General features: G+C 41.2%; 1 protein-coding gene across 3 annotated transcripts in view; it reads right to left on the reverse strand.

The window, feature by feature from the left end:
- Positions 1-1189: 1189 nt before the first annotated feature.
- The window catches only part of AKT2 (AKT serine/threonine kinase 2), a 101453-nt gene continuing 89430 nt past the window's right edge, over positions 1190-13212 (reverse strand). For all 3 annotated transcript variants that reach the window (XM_089659115.1, XM_089659114.1, XM_089659116.1), the window contains 7 exons: positions 11347-11415; positions 9352-9474; positions 8692-8820; positions 8100-8314; positions 6091-6178; positions 5871-5973; positions 1190-2860 (listed from right to left, as the gene is read on the reverse strand). In XM_089659115.1, coding sequence (XP_089515241.1) covers positions 2781-2860; positions 5871-5973; positions 6091-6178; positions 8100-8314; positions 8692-8820; positions 9352-9474; positions 11347-11415 — 807 coding nt within the window. In that variant the 3' untranslated portion in view covers positions 1190-2780. The remainder of the gene's footprint in view (positions 2861-5870; positions 5974-6090; positions 6179-8099; positions 8315-8691; positions 8821-9351; positions 9475-11346; positions 11416-13212) is intronic.

The following is a 13212-nucleotide window of genomic DNA, read 5'->3' on the forward strand; positions in this document are numbered from 1 at the left end:
CTGGTAAAATCTACTCCTGAACGCAAGTTTGGTGCATTAAAAAAAAACAACTGTAACCGACGATGTGTACATGGACACATAGGAAAACATTAGGGAGAGTTCAGGGGCTGCTGAAAAAAATGCTGAACAGCTCCTGTACGTCAGTTATCAGCTGCAGTGTACATGAGCCCTAATGCATCAGACCTTTCACCATTCTTGTCAGTCTCTGGACTCCTATCTTATCTCCACAGTATTCTAAATGAGGTCTAACTAAAAGATCTATATAGAGCAGTGGTTCTCAACCTGGGGGTCGAACGACCCTTTCACAGGGGTCCCCTAAGACCATCAGAAAACACATATTTCCGATGTGTAAAGAGCAGCTACTGTGTAGAAAGCAGCTGCTGTGTTGAAAGCAGCTACTCTGTTAAAAGCAGCTACTGTGTTGAAAGCAGCAGTATTGGAGGTAAAACAACACTTCATGAATTTTAATTACTGGGTAAATAATTTTATGGTTGGGGGTCACCACAACATGAGGAACTGTATTAAAGGGTCACAGTATTAGGAAGGTTGAGAACCACTGATATAGAGGAATCGGGACCTCCCTTCCTCCTGCTGGTGACCCCTCTATTGGTGCATCCTAGAATTCCATTCACTTTTCCCCACTGCCTGACCACTCATTTTGCAATCACTTGAGATAAGTACCCACAAATCTATTTCCTCTGTAGTGCTGGCAAACACTGTACCCTCTCTGACATGAACTCTTTCTGGGCAGCACACTGCATAAATGAACGCACATACGCAGCCTCTCAGTGGGAAGGCCTTGACACAGAGAGGCTGCATATATGCGTACCAAAATGTAATGCACCACCGCCTAACGGAGAGTTCATGATCGCAAGTAGCCATCAGGAGCTTTCCAATCATGTGACCGCTGTGACAGCCAATCAACTGTGGTAACATAATTCCCACCCTGCCTCTCGGCATCAGAAACCCCTTAAGGGGCTGCGAGGCATTAAGGGGTTACAAACCTCTACACAAGTGTTACAGTACACAGAAGTAAAAACGCTCTAAAGGCCCATTTCTATTTACTAATAATAATTCGTTTTCTGGAGACGACCAGTGTGCTTTACGTTCTAAGTCTAGGCGATCCATACCCTTGTGTTTATTGCACATTTTCCCTATTTTACTGACACAAACACAAACTGGGAAAATATGGGTTTTTTTTTTTTAATCCAGAAAAAAAAAAAAAAATAGACAGTAAATGAGAAAATGTGTTTTTATCTCAAATGTCTACAAAAGTTAATTTCTGAGATAAACATTCATCTCATACAGCATGTATGTTTAAAGAACCAGTCCCAATAAACAGTTTCCTTGTGATGATGAATAGTCACTTGTTTGCAGTGAATGTAGAATTGGGGGGGGGGGGGATAGGTTTTACTGTACGCCAAGTATAGGTGGGTCGGCAGAGGAAAAAAAATATGAACACAGATATTCAACAGCAGGTATTGTACAGATGGAGGTATGGATATTCTGAACCAGAGTGTGGGACTGCCCCTTTAAACCTGAGTTCTGCAAATTGCAGAAGAATTAAAAAAAAAAAAAAAAATGCAATGTTCAGACATTCCGTAAAATAAGAAATTCTATTATTGCTCCACAAACTCCTGTTGCTGTCTACTTTTGTTAGGTGGAGGCATTGGTTCTAAAATGACCAAGCCTAGATCGGGCATTCATGTAAGTCATAAAGCAATTATTTAACCTAATTCCCCCAAAACATCCAAGGTTTCCCAGAAAATGGTACATTCCACAAAGGCTGGGAAGGCGAGACATTTACATTTGGCAGAGTTCTTAACCAATGAGATTTTTTTTTTCACCATACTGTTATGTCGCTCTTTTGTGCTAGTCATACCAGTTCTTGGAAAAAAAAACAAAAACAAAAAAAAAAACAAAAACTACTTTTGCCTGCAGGGCTTCAAATACATTAACATGAAATTAAAAATAGCAACAATTATTGCTTTTGACCCGGAAGTCCATTTTTGAAAAAGAAATTCCTGTGAATACATTCAGTTATTGAAGCTAAGCCACTTTACATGCCCTTTGGGAAGCAGGGGGATACACAGCGCCCGTCCCCCCCCCCCCACTGGAACAAAGTGTCAAAGTTCAGCTACGGAGCCCAGTGACGGCAAGAGTAATGCAGCACAGCCTATCCATCAATTCATATGCAGGAACAAGAGATAAGTGGACAGAGGGAATAGGTGATTGTGGGGGGGTAGAAAATAAACATAACTGTTTCCTGCTTGTACCGACCAAGTGGAAAAAGCACCAATAAACTTAACTGCCAATTCTAAATTTCCTAGCACAACATGCACAAATGGGAGACTTGCGTTTCATGCTTGGTTTTCCACCTGCCTTGAAGATCATGGTACCGTTATGAGGACAGGATGATGCTCAGGAGAGAGCGGGCCCTAGGGAAGAGGTGGTGGCCGCTATAAACCGCATTCTTTAGGATGCTTTGCCCCCTGTTTCTTTCCAGCGTTATGGCTTAGAATCCTGTTACTGCCCCAGCAGTACAAGGCATTTAAAAAAAAAAGATATGAACATAAATTTCATTCCAAGATGAAAGACCGCATTATATAGCAAATTGTCTCTAAGTAAATTCTGCTCAATTACGTAGTCTTTTAATTAAGTTTCAGGGACGGTAGAACGAATATAGAGTTCCTGCCCCATTTTCAGAAAGGGACAAGGATCTTCTGCACATCTTTCAGTAGAAAGTCTCTCTGCCTGTTGTGTCCCTTCGCATTGTAGGTCTACTCCCGAATGCTGGCCGAGTATGAGAACTGAGGAAAGTGAGTGCGCTGGTCAGGTTCTAAGGCATCCAGGTTGTCGTCTGCAATGGGAAAAAAAACACAGCTTTAGGATGAATGCCAAGAAACCGACCCCATCAGAGCAAGGAAGAATATTAGAGCTACAAAAGTATAAAGTGAAAGAGTAACTAAAGGAAATTGTTTGTTTTTTTTTAGTTTATAAAAAAGTGGAGCTAGATTAGGGCACCTGTCAGTTTTTATTGCACTCTGTGAGATTCACCATCTATTTGTCCTGATTTATGTTATCAGAAGTGAAGGTAAAAGAAAAATCCACATTTTGGGTTGTCACCAGAGCAGGAATAGAGGTGAAATCTTCCAATGGGGAAACACAGCAGGATACCCTCTTTGAAGGTATTTCCTCTAACTTCCTGTTTTGGCTATGGGACAGGAAATGAAGGGAAATCACCCCAATAGAACATAGCTGGCAAAAAACAAAAACAAACAAAAAAAAAAAACAACCTGACAGGAGTTATATCCCTACCTTACTCTAGCCAAAATTACAAAAAAAAAAAAAAGGTTTTGCCTTTAGTTGCAGTTTATGGCAATTCTTACAATATAGAGTGTAAAATAGGTAAAACTTCTCAGCTTTAGATTGGTCTATGACATCATTGCGAAGGTTTATCCTCACTTCCTGTTCATGTGACCAGGGTTGTCTTTAATATACTGATTGGACCCTGGGCAAACATTTTTTTGGGCCCCCCCTAGCCGCCAGACCCCCACTCTGAGACATATAATAAGTAACAGCTAGTCTCAAAATCAGTTTACTGCAGATCAGGCAGCGATTGGTTGCCAGAAGTTACAGCACATCATTACTGCTCACTGACTGGTTCCTAGAGGTTACAGCTTGCATTTCAGCTCACTGATCAGTTGCTAGAGCTTACAACACATCATTTCTATTTGCGGATTGGTTTTTAGAGGTTACTCCACATCAAGATTGGTGTGTAGAGCAGGGAGGGTTCTGAGCAGCCTCCGGGAGATATATATATCAATGGAAGCAGTTCATGCATGTGTAAATAAAATTACTTGATAGCATCACAGTGCTTCCAAAACCAGAGTTTTTCACCTGATCCCCATTGTAAGAAAAAAATATAATTCAAACATTAATGCAGGGTTTTGCTCAAGTGTTATCTATGATCTAGGCATAACTGTTGACACCCAAAGCTGCCCACAGGATGGTACAGCCCCCTGCCATATCAAGTGTTTTGCAAAGGAAACTTCCTACTTGTGTCATGCAGCAAGGCTGAAACCTTTGAAACAGGAAGCAAGCCAAGTGTGATCACATGACCCACAATTAGATAATATTAGATAACTTTCACAATTTCTTTCAATAATGGAGGTTTCATGCATGTCCCTTCTTTAAATCAGGACTGCAGCCTCCTATAGAAAAAAAAAACTGTAGCAAAAAAATTTCAAGTACATTTGCACTTAGTTTTCCATTTGCTCCCCTGAAAAATGCAATTCCACCTAATACATCTTCCTGTGATGCAGTGACAACGATGCTGCAGTGCTCCTGAATTCACAGTGCAGTTGCCACTCTCATGTAAGATGTGCCTGCTTGCACTACAGTGGGATGGACAAATGTTGCTGAGGGTGTGGCTATCAGAATTGTTATTGCTGATTTACTAGCCTGTAACTTGTCAATCAGAACCTGGACACTACCTTAGTCCTGCCCACTGCTTTCTAAATTGGCAGCAAGGTTTCTGTTACGTAACCACTTCCTGTCCAGACACTTTTACCCCCTTCCTGTCCAGGCCAATTTTCAGCTTTCAGTGCTATCACACTTTGAATGACAATTGTGCGGTCATGCAACACTGTACCCATATGAATTATTTAGCATTTTTTTTTAGACAGATAAAGCTTTATTTTGGTGCTATTTATTCACCACAGGGATTTTTATTTTTTTTGCTATGTAACTTAAAAGGTCCAAAAATTTTGAAAAAATTGTTTTTCTTATAAAATTTTGCAAATAAATAGTATTTATTCTGTTATATATTTAGTAAAAAAAAAAATAACCCAAATTAGTTTAAACCAAAAATTATAATTTTTAAACATTTTTTTTTTTTTTTAAATCACCCAAGCAGTACAGTGTCACCATGGTGACACTGTACTACTTGTGGGGGGTGATGATTTTTTTTTTTTAGACTGATTGCTTTTACACCCATAAAGGATGTAAAAACAATCATTTCTCCTTCTCTCTAGCTGCATTCTTGCAGCCATTGAGAACTACTGAGTGAGCTGTGATTGGTCACAGCTTGTCACATGGTACAAGGCTGTTGTGAATAGCCTTGTACCATGTGACTTATATGATCATTCACAGATTTCACACGTAGTAAGCAATGATGTCCAAGTGACATTTTGCTTACTACTCTGCATGTGATCACTGATTGGCCAATCAGTGATCACATGATTGAAACCTCACACAGAGGTCCCATCCGACGATTGGTGTTCCACTGTGTCCGGAACGGCCACCCGACCCTGCACTGCCACCGATCGGCCGTTTATAGACAACGGCCAGACGGGAGGTGGTTGAACCCTCCCACTGTGAGCTGCAGTGTCTGCTGGAGGAAGAGTGTGAGATACAAGTGAAGGAGGCTTTGACTCAGTCAGGAAGGTAAAGACCTTTTTTTATTTACTTTACATAGTAACTGGACTCGGTACCTGTTTAGACTGTCATACAGCCTTTACTTGTATTTGAACGACATCTTTATTCCGTTGCCTTGTTTTCCTTTGAGGCGATTAGCATTGGTTTACACCGAATGTGACTTTGATGTAATGTGATTTCAAAAGGCACAGATCAGTGTGATTTGTACCTCCAATTTCACTGCAGCTTGCGACTTCATATAACAGAAGTCAATGCAAGTCGCAATGAAATCAGAGCAAAGTCATGCAGAAACTAATTTTTTAAACCGCGCGACTTCAAAATCGCACTGATTAAGACAGTGCCATAGCAATACAGTAGATGCGACTTCACACCTATACCCGCACCGACGTGAACCAGGGTTCAGATTGGAAGATGGGAAAATGTTTACTTACATCTGTCAGGAGGTGTTATTGTTATGGACTGAGCTGTAAATTCATCATCAAAGTATCTGGTGTCAATTTCAGATGTGACTTGAGGCTTGAAGGGAGGGGTCAGCTGATCAGACAAAACACATTATTAATCCAGTATGTGTAGCTTAAATAGACTCTACACTCCGCCCATACAATACAAAAATCATCAACAAACTACAGCAGCAAAATGACATATGGTTACCTTTCTCTGGTCGACATCTTGCCAGTTGATACAAGAAAAGAATCGATGATCTTTCACCTCTTGGGCGTCATTGGGTCCACCCCCAAGCCTGCAATGTGCCACATAATTAATGAATAACCTTGCAATGGGTACTTAATGAAAATTTAATCTGTAAACAGCAGATTCTGTTTCACTAGTTGCACTGACCTCTTCTAGTCATTGCAGAAAGGCGCAACAAAACCCAGCCACTTCTAAGCAATTCCATTTGTGAAAAGTAGGGTAGCTTTGGCTGAGGTGGGTGGTGTAAACACTACCAGCAGATGGGCTTAATCTTGTTTATTGGGCAGGATAACAAAAGTAGTTTATAAAGATAAGAAAAGCCATCATAGAATTTAAATATAATTCAATGTTAAATATTAGCAGTCTAACTAAAATGAATAATGAGTAATAAAGGAGAAATACAGTTTCTGGCTTCCTTCAGTGTTGATCATGTAACCAAAAACTTTGCTTTGGTCAAATGATTGGATGAACAGAAGGATCAATGTATCTGAATTTTAATCCTCATCAACGAAGATCACACAACCAAATGCCTAGGCTTTTAAGCGAGCGGCAATTGAGAAAACATTTTCCTCCAGGAAAGGCAAGCATGATTTCTTTAAAACATTATGTATCCATTCCAGTGAAACCAACAAAATATATGGTAATAATGGAGTACAGGACAGCTTTAAAGTGATATTAAAGGGAGATTTTTTTTTTTAAACATGCTATGCTTACCTGCTTTGTGTAATGGTCTTGCACAGAGCAGCCCCGGTCCTCCTTTTCTTAGGTCCCCCCCTAGCCTCCCTCTTGCCGAGTGCCCCAACAGCAAGCAGTTTTCTATGGGGGCTCCTGAGCTGCTACGCTGTTTGTCCATTCACACACAGAGCACGGCTTGGTCCTGCCCCCACTCTCTCCTCATTGGCTGTGACTGCTCTTTCGGCAGTCACAGCCGAGAGGAGGAAGAGATCCAGGAAAGCTGCTTCACTCTGCACATCGCTGGATCAAGGTGGGGCTCAGGTAGGTATTGGGGGGCTGCTGCACATAGGTGGTTTTTACCTTCATACATAGAACGCATGAAGGTGAAAAACCTTAAGCCTTTAGAACCACTTTAAGGGCTCATGCACACAGGGCATTTATTTTCTGCTCTGAACGTCTTAATCCTGGCAGGAAAAAACAGCTTTAACAATGTGCCTAATACTGAGTATTGCACGTGTTTGAACGTTAAAGGATTCCATTGGCCAGAATATATATTTTTTTCCTACCCACTGGAATGATTACATGCGCCAAGTGTTTAAGCGTGTATTGATGCATTTGTACGTTTTTTTCTGCTCAAAGGCTCCTCTCCTGAAAACGTATATAGGCTCACTCTCCATGCCTGGCAACTGGGCACTCAGACATCAAGTGCTGCAGTGTGGGGAGGCACGGGGAGTGTCCAGCACTCCCCCAAGCCAGGAAGTACCAGGTATTTTCCGTGTGATAAGGGAACAAGTGTGGCGTAAATACATAAATGTACCCAAAAGAGTAAACCGAACCTGCTACTTTGCCCAATAGCTGCAAGCTACAGGTTCACTTTAATAGAAACAAAAATTCTACTAATTAACCCCTTGACGCCGAGTGGCTGCGTATTTGCGTGCAATTAAAAAATACATATGTGCTGAGAGTGCGCGCCCTGCGCGCTCCCAGCACATATGTCCACTACTCTTGGAAAGGTCCAGATCTCCCCTTTCGATCGGGTTCTTTTCTGATCATGTGACCGCCGTGACAGCAAATCAAGGCGATCACATGACCCTAAAACCCTGCCCCGCCTTCCGAAACTCTTAAAGGGCCGGGAGGCGCCGTTGCCAAGAGGTTAAGTCAGTTCAATGTGTTACAGCAGAACTTTCCTTGGTCAGTTACTGTTGTATACTATGTAGACATGTAAACAGGCGCACCTTGTCAAATGACACGACGCATGCAAACGTCCAGTGTTACTGTCATATATGAATCTTTACCTTTGTTTTGGATCCTTTTTAAGTAGGCCACTCAACAGAGACTTGGCTTCAGGACTGAGTGTTCGTGGGAAGCGGATTTCTTCCATGAGAATGAGTTCAAACAGCCTCTCATGGTCCTGGTTGTAGAAGGGTAATCGGCCACACATCATCTCATACATCACTACTCCCAGACCCCACCAATCGACAGCCCGACCGTAGTCATTGTCTTCCAGCACCTAAGAAAAGGTCAAAGTTTAATTAACGGCCAACTCCAACCAAACGGCAAAAAACACATTTGGAAACGTACATAAATAAAATGTTTCATCTGTCAAATGCTGTAAAACAATACACCCATTTCTGTGATCCACCTTCCCCTGCTCTGCACCAGGGATGCAGAGAATACTTTCAGACAACAATCACTGCCACCTCCTATTTGGCCTCCTAAATGCTAGTACACTCAACCCTACTGTAAGTGCACCAAGTACCTACTCATTCAGCCAAATAGCATGTAACAGATTTTATTGAAAAAAAAAAAAGTATATAAATATATTAGGTGTACATTGGAACATAGTAAGTGTACATTATTACATGTCATAGCCAAGTCAACCATTACCTCTGGGGCCAGGTACTCTGGGGTTCCACAAAACGTTCTCATTGTAGCGCCGTCTGTGATACCCTCCTTACAAAGTCCAAAATCTGTAATTTTTACATGACCATCTTTATCCAGCATAAGATTCTCCAGCTTTAGGGAAGAAAACAGGAAATTAGCAGGTATTCCTTTACAGCAATATTAGCAATGAACTGAAACGTTGCTGCAATTGTAGAACTTTTTTTTATGTCTTAGAACTGGGGTTTCCAAACTTTAAATAAAGGCCCAGTTTACGGTCCTTCAAACTTAGAGGGGGGGCTAGATTGTGGCCAGTGGGGGTAGAAAAGGTTCAGATGTCAGTGGAATAATCAATGCCTCATCTTTGGTGTCAGTTTGAGGAATAGTGCCCTATCGCAATATTTATATTACGCTGTCACTGTCTGAAGAAAGAAAAGCCGATAACTGTCTGATTATCAGTACAGCATATCAGTGCAGCCTCATCAGCGCAGCTCAGTGAAGAAAAATTACTTGTTTGCAAAATTTTATAACAGAAGCAAAGAAAAGCTTTTTTTCAAATTTTTTGGTCTTTTTTCGTTTTAGAAAAAAATAAAAAAAGACACAAACCACCTTAACAGGCTCAAAGTGAATGTACCTCAGCAGGACAACATATTGTTTTCTACTTACCTTAATATCTCTGTACACCACATTCCTGGAGTGGAGATATTCCAGGGCGGACACGATCTCTGCACCATAAAATCGTGCCCTCTCTTCTGTGAAAACTCGTTCACGAGACAGGTGAAAAAACAGCTGTGAGAAGGAATGGAGAAGTCACTAACAGCAGAGGAACTATTTCTATAAATAAATACAATTTTAAAAAATCATATATAATCAATAGGCAGAATATTTGTTAAGAATGTCTGGTGTTTTCACACCTTGTGCATCTGCTTCAGCTAATTAGCAGCAATTGCAACATTACAGGAAGATTATAAACACAATTTATTCTACAAGGTATTGCCATCCAGGTTCTTATGAGTAAAGGTTAGAATAACATTTTATTTATTAAACCTAAGACACATTAAAAACATGGATGAAACCATATATCCCACAAACAGTAGGTTCCCTTTTTCTGCAAATATATATATATAATAATATATTAATATAATAATAATATATACATTGCAGAGCAATGATCTTTATTAGTGCAACCGTACCAATGGCTGCTTCTGTGCTTGTACTCCATGCACTTGGTTTTATTAAATAATGATTTTCAGCCTTCCAGCAAATTCACACCTTCTGCTGCAAATGCGATAAATAAGTGTGATATGTCTAGTGTTTTTTTATATGTATTTCCTTTGAGTATTAGAAGGAGCGCTGTTGAAGCAAGCAGGTGCCATATGTGAGTTGTGTAATCCAGATGTTCAGCCAGCTGGTTTACTATTGTGCAGACCTAAATAGCAGGAACTCTGGACATACACACAATGAGAATATTGGACAATATTGGACAACTGATTGTCCTTTTCTTTTTGCAGGCTAGTCTCATACGGACATCAAATAGGTTACTAGAGTTATAAAAACCATTGTAAGACAGAATACAACTTCCTGCAATGATGTAATGTATTATATTGTAACGTATTCTTTTGTTTCTGAAGATGCGTGATCTTGGACACTTGATTTTTTTTTACAAATGTACTGATTGAACGAAAATCGTTCTGTTATCTTACGAGAAATTTTTTATGCTTGTCCCTTTGGATAATTTCCCATGAACTCTAATAAGCTGAGTAATAAAGATCAGATTATTGAACGATTGCTCTGAAAACATTTTTTTTTCGTCCGATTTTCTCACGTATACTAGGTTTAACCTCTCTGAATAACTTAGAGGAAGGGCATCCACCCCTGTCCACGTAAATATAATGCTGTCTGATCTTCCCTTGGCCAGAGCAGTCAATAACTAAGGGGCTGGATTCTCAGGCAGGCCAGATGGGTTGAAATTTTGCTGGTTCAGCAGGGACCAGATGAATTTCGATCTATGGGTGTTCCCATTCAAGAGAAGTCAACCTAGTGATAAACTCCTCTCGTTCGGGAATGTTGGAAAATGTGTGTTTGATCAGCATTGCATTTGGATGTAGAGCTGATCAGTGTATTCTGGCAGCAGAGAAGTCCCGCTGTCAAAATACAATAGCAAGAGAGGAGGATTCCTTCATCCACCGTGAATGTGTGGATGTAGGAAGGGGGAGAGGAAGAGGAGGATTCCATTTGTTTTTTGACCAGCTTGCTGTCGGACCGAAAAGATATAAATGAATCTATGGCCAGCTTCTGTGTGCATTCTCATGCAGCGATCATATGCCAGTGATTGTCCCTGAGCGCAGGCAGCCTGCTTCCAGGGCCGATCACCCACATTTGATTGCTGCATGAGCAATTACATGCGAATGGTGGCAATTAGCTGCAGAAGCCAGTAGCCTACCATAGCTTTCAAAGGGCTGCCTCCTGCAGCTAATCATGGGTACCTCTGGTGGGGTTATTGCATCTAATCGCTAAGCTGGCCATACACTGATCAAAATTCAGATCGTTCAGAAAGAACTAGCCAAATCAAATCAGCGTGTGGCTGTCCCCAACCACGAAAGTTGATCTGGGGGTGTACTTAATAACTGGTGAATATTTACTAAACTAAAAAGTCCATACCTCTCCGCCATTGGCATACTCCATAACAAAGCAGAGCCTGTCACTTGTCTGAAAGGCGTATTTCAAAGCCTACAAGAAAGAGGAATGAAAAATCAATGAGCGCTCAAGAGAAAGTTCTGCATTCCAACACAATGTTAGTGGGACAACAATGTCAATGATCTTTTTTTTAGAAATATGACAGCTCATCTACCCGTTTTAATAAATCTGTTGCACATTATAGTCATTTCAAATGTAGATAACTATTCAGCGAAGCTCGATTTGAATATAAACGATCATGACAAACCCAAAGCAATATAAATACAGTGCAAAGCTACAAACCTTTTTTCTTATGAGGTCTGCATGCCTCTAAGAGACATAAGACCACGCCTCCTCTGCGTGTCCTAGCCGATCAGGTCTGAATCAGAAAAAGCTTCCCTACCTGGGCTTCAGCTGTGAATGTGACAGTAGAGGAGGAGACATGGACCTGCTGACAGTAACTGTGAAATTTATGTTTCAGTCGAGCAAAAATGGACTTTTATAGATGGAGACTGGTGGGATCAGCTATACATTTACCGATCTTACCTACTTAAAGATATCCCTGCAACTGTTTCTATCCACCTTGGAGCTGCAGAAACTTACTTCCCGCTACATTCTCTACAAAAATGCAATAAACTAAGAATCCAGCAGGGAGAGTGGAACCCTCTAACAGCTCTGGCAGTCATGCAAACCTCGGAACGCAAACCAATGAGGAAAACTCTGCACTGATCTGAGAGACATAAATGTCTCCGCGTGCACCAACAAATGTATGGTGAACTGACCCCCGAGGCAGGGTGGGAAAAGAAAAAAAATGGTATTTGCTTTAGAAGATCAGCCAAATTGTCTATTACTAGCAATCCAACCTTCAAAAATTAAGAAGATTATCAGAAACTATCCACTTGAAGAGCAAGCCTTCTCTGGTACGTTTGTTTACATGTAACAATCAGTATTTTTTGCTAGAAAATTTCTTAGAACCCCCAAAGATTATATATTTTTTTTAAAGCAGAGATCCTAGAGAATACATTGTTGGGTTTTGCAATTTTTTATGTCACACGGTATTTGCACAATGGTTTTTCAAATTATAATGCAAAAAAACCCAGCAAAAACACACAATCCATAACCCCATTGTTTGGTAACATATAAAAGATGATGTTACTCCAAGTATATAGATACCAAACATGACACGCTTTAAAACTGTGCACGTGTGTAGCAGCAACAAACAACGTATATTTTACTATCCATAGAAGATGCTTTAAAAGCCTTTACAGCAGTGGTTCTCAACCTTTCTAATGCCGCGACCCCTTAATACAGTTCCTCATGTTGTGGTGACCCCCAACCATAAAATTATTTTCGTTGCTACTTCATAACTGTAATTTTGCAGTGGGAGGAGTAGTGCCCCATCGTTGGTGTCAGTGGGAGGAGTAGTGCCCCATCGTTGGTGTCAGTGGGAGGAATAGTGCCCCATCGTTGGTGTCAGTGGGAGGAATAGTGCCCCATCGTTGGTGTCAGTGGGAGGAATAGTGCCCCATCGTTGGTGTCAGTGGGAGGAATAGTGCCCCATCGTTGGTGTCAGTGGGAGGAATAGTGCCCCATCGTTGGTGTCAGTGGGAGGAATAGTGCCCCATCGTTGGTGTCAGTGGGAGGAATAGTGCCCCATCGTTGGTGTCAGTGGGAGGAATAGTGCCCCATCGTTGGTGTCAGTGGGAGGAATAGTGCCCCATCGTTGGTGTCAGTGGGAGGAATAGTGCCCCATCGTTGGTGTCAGTGGGAGGAATAGTGCCCCATCGTTGGTGTCAGTGGGAGGAATAGTGCCCCATCGTTGGTGTCAGTGGGAGGAATAGTGCCCCATCG

Source organism: Staurois parvus, unplaced genomic scaffold (genome assembly GCF_062004578.1).
Source record: "Staurois parvus isolate SC_StPar_1 unplaced genomic scaffold, SC_StPar_1.0 ptg001133l, whole genome shotgun sequence".
Taxonomy (NCBI): domain Eukaryota; kingdom Metazoa; phylum Chordata; class Amphibia; order Anura; family Ranidae; genus Staurois; species Staurois parvus.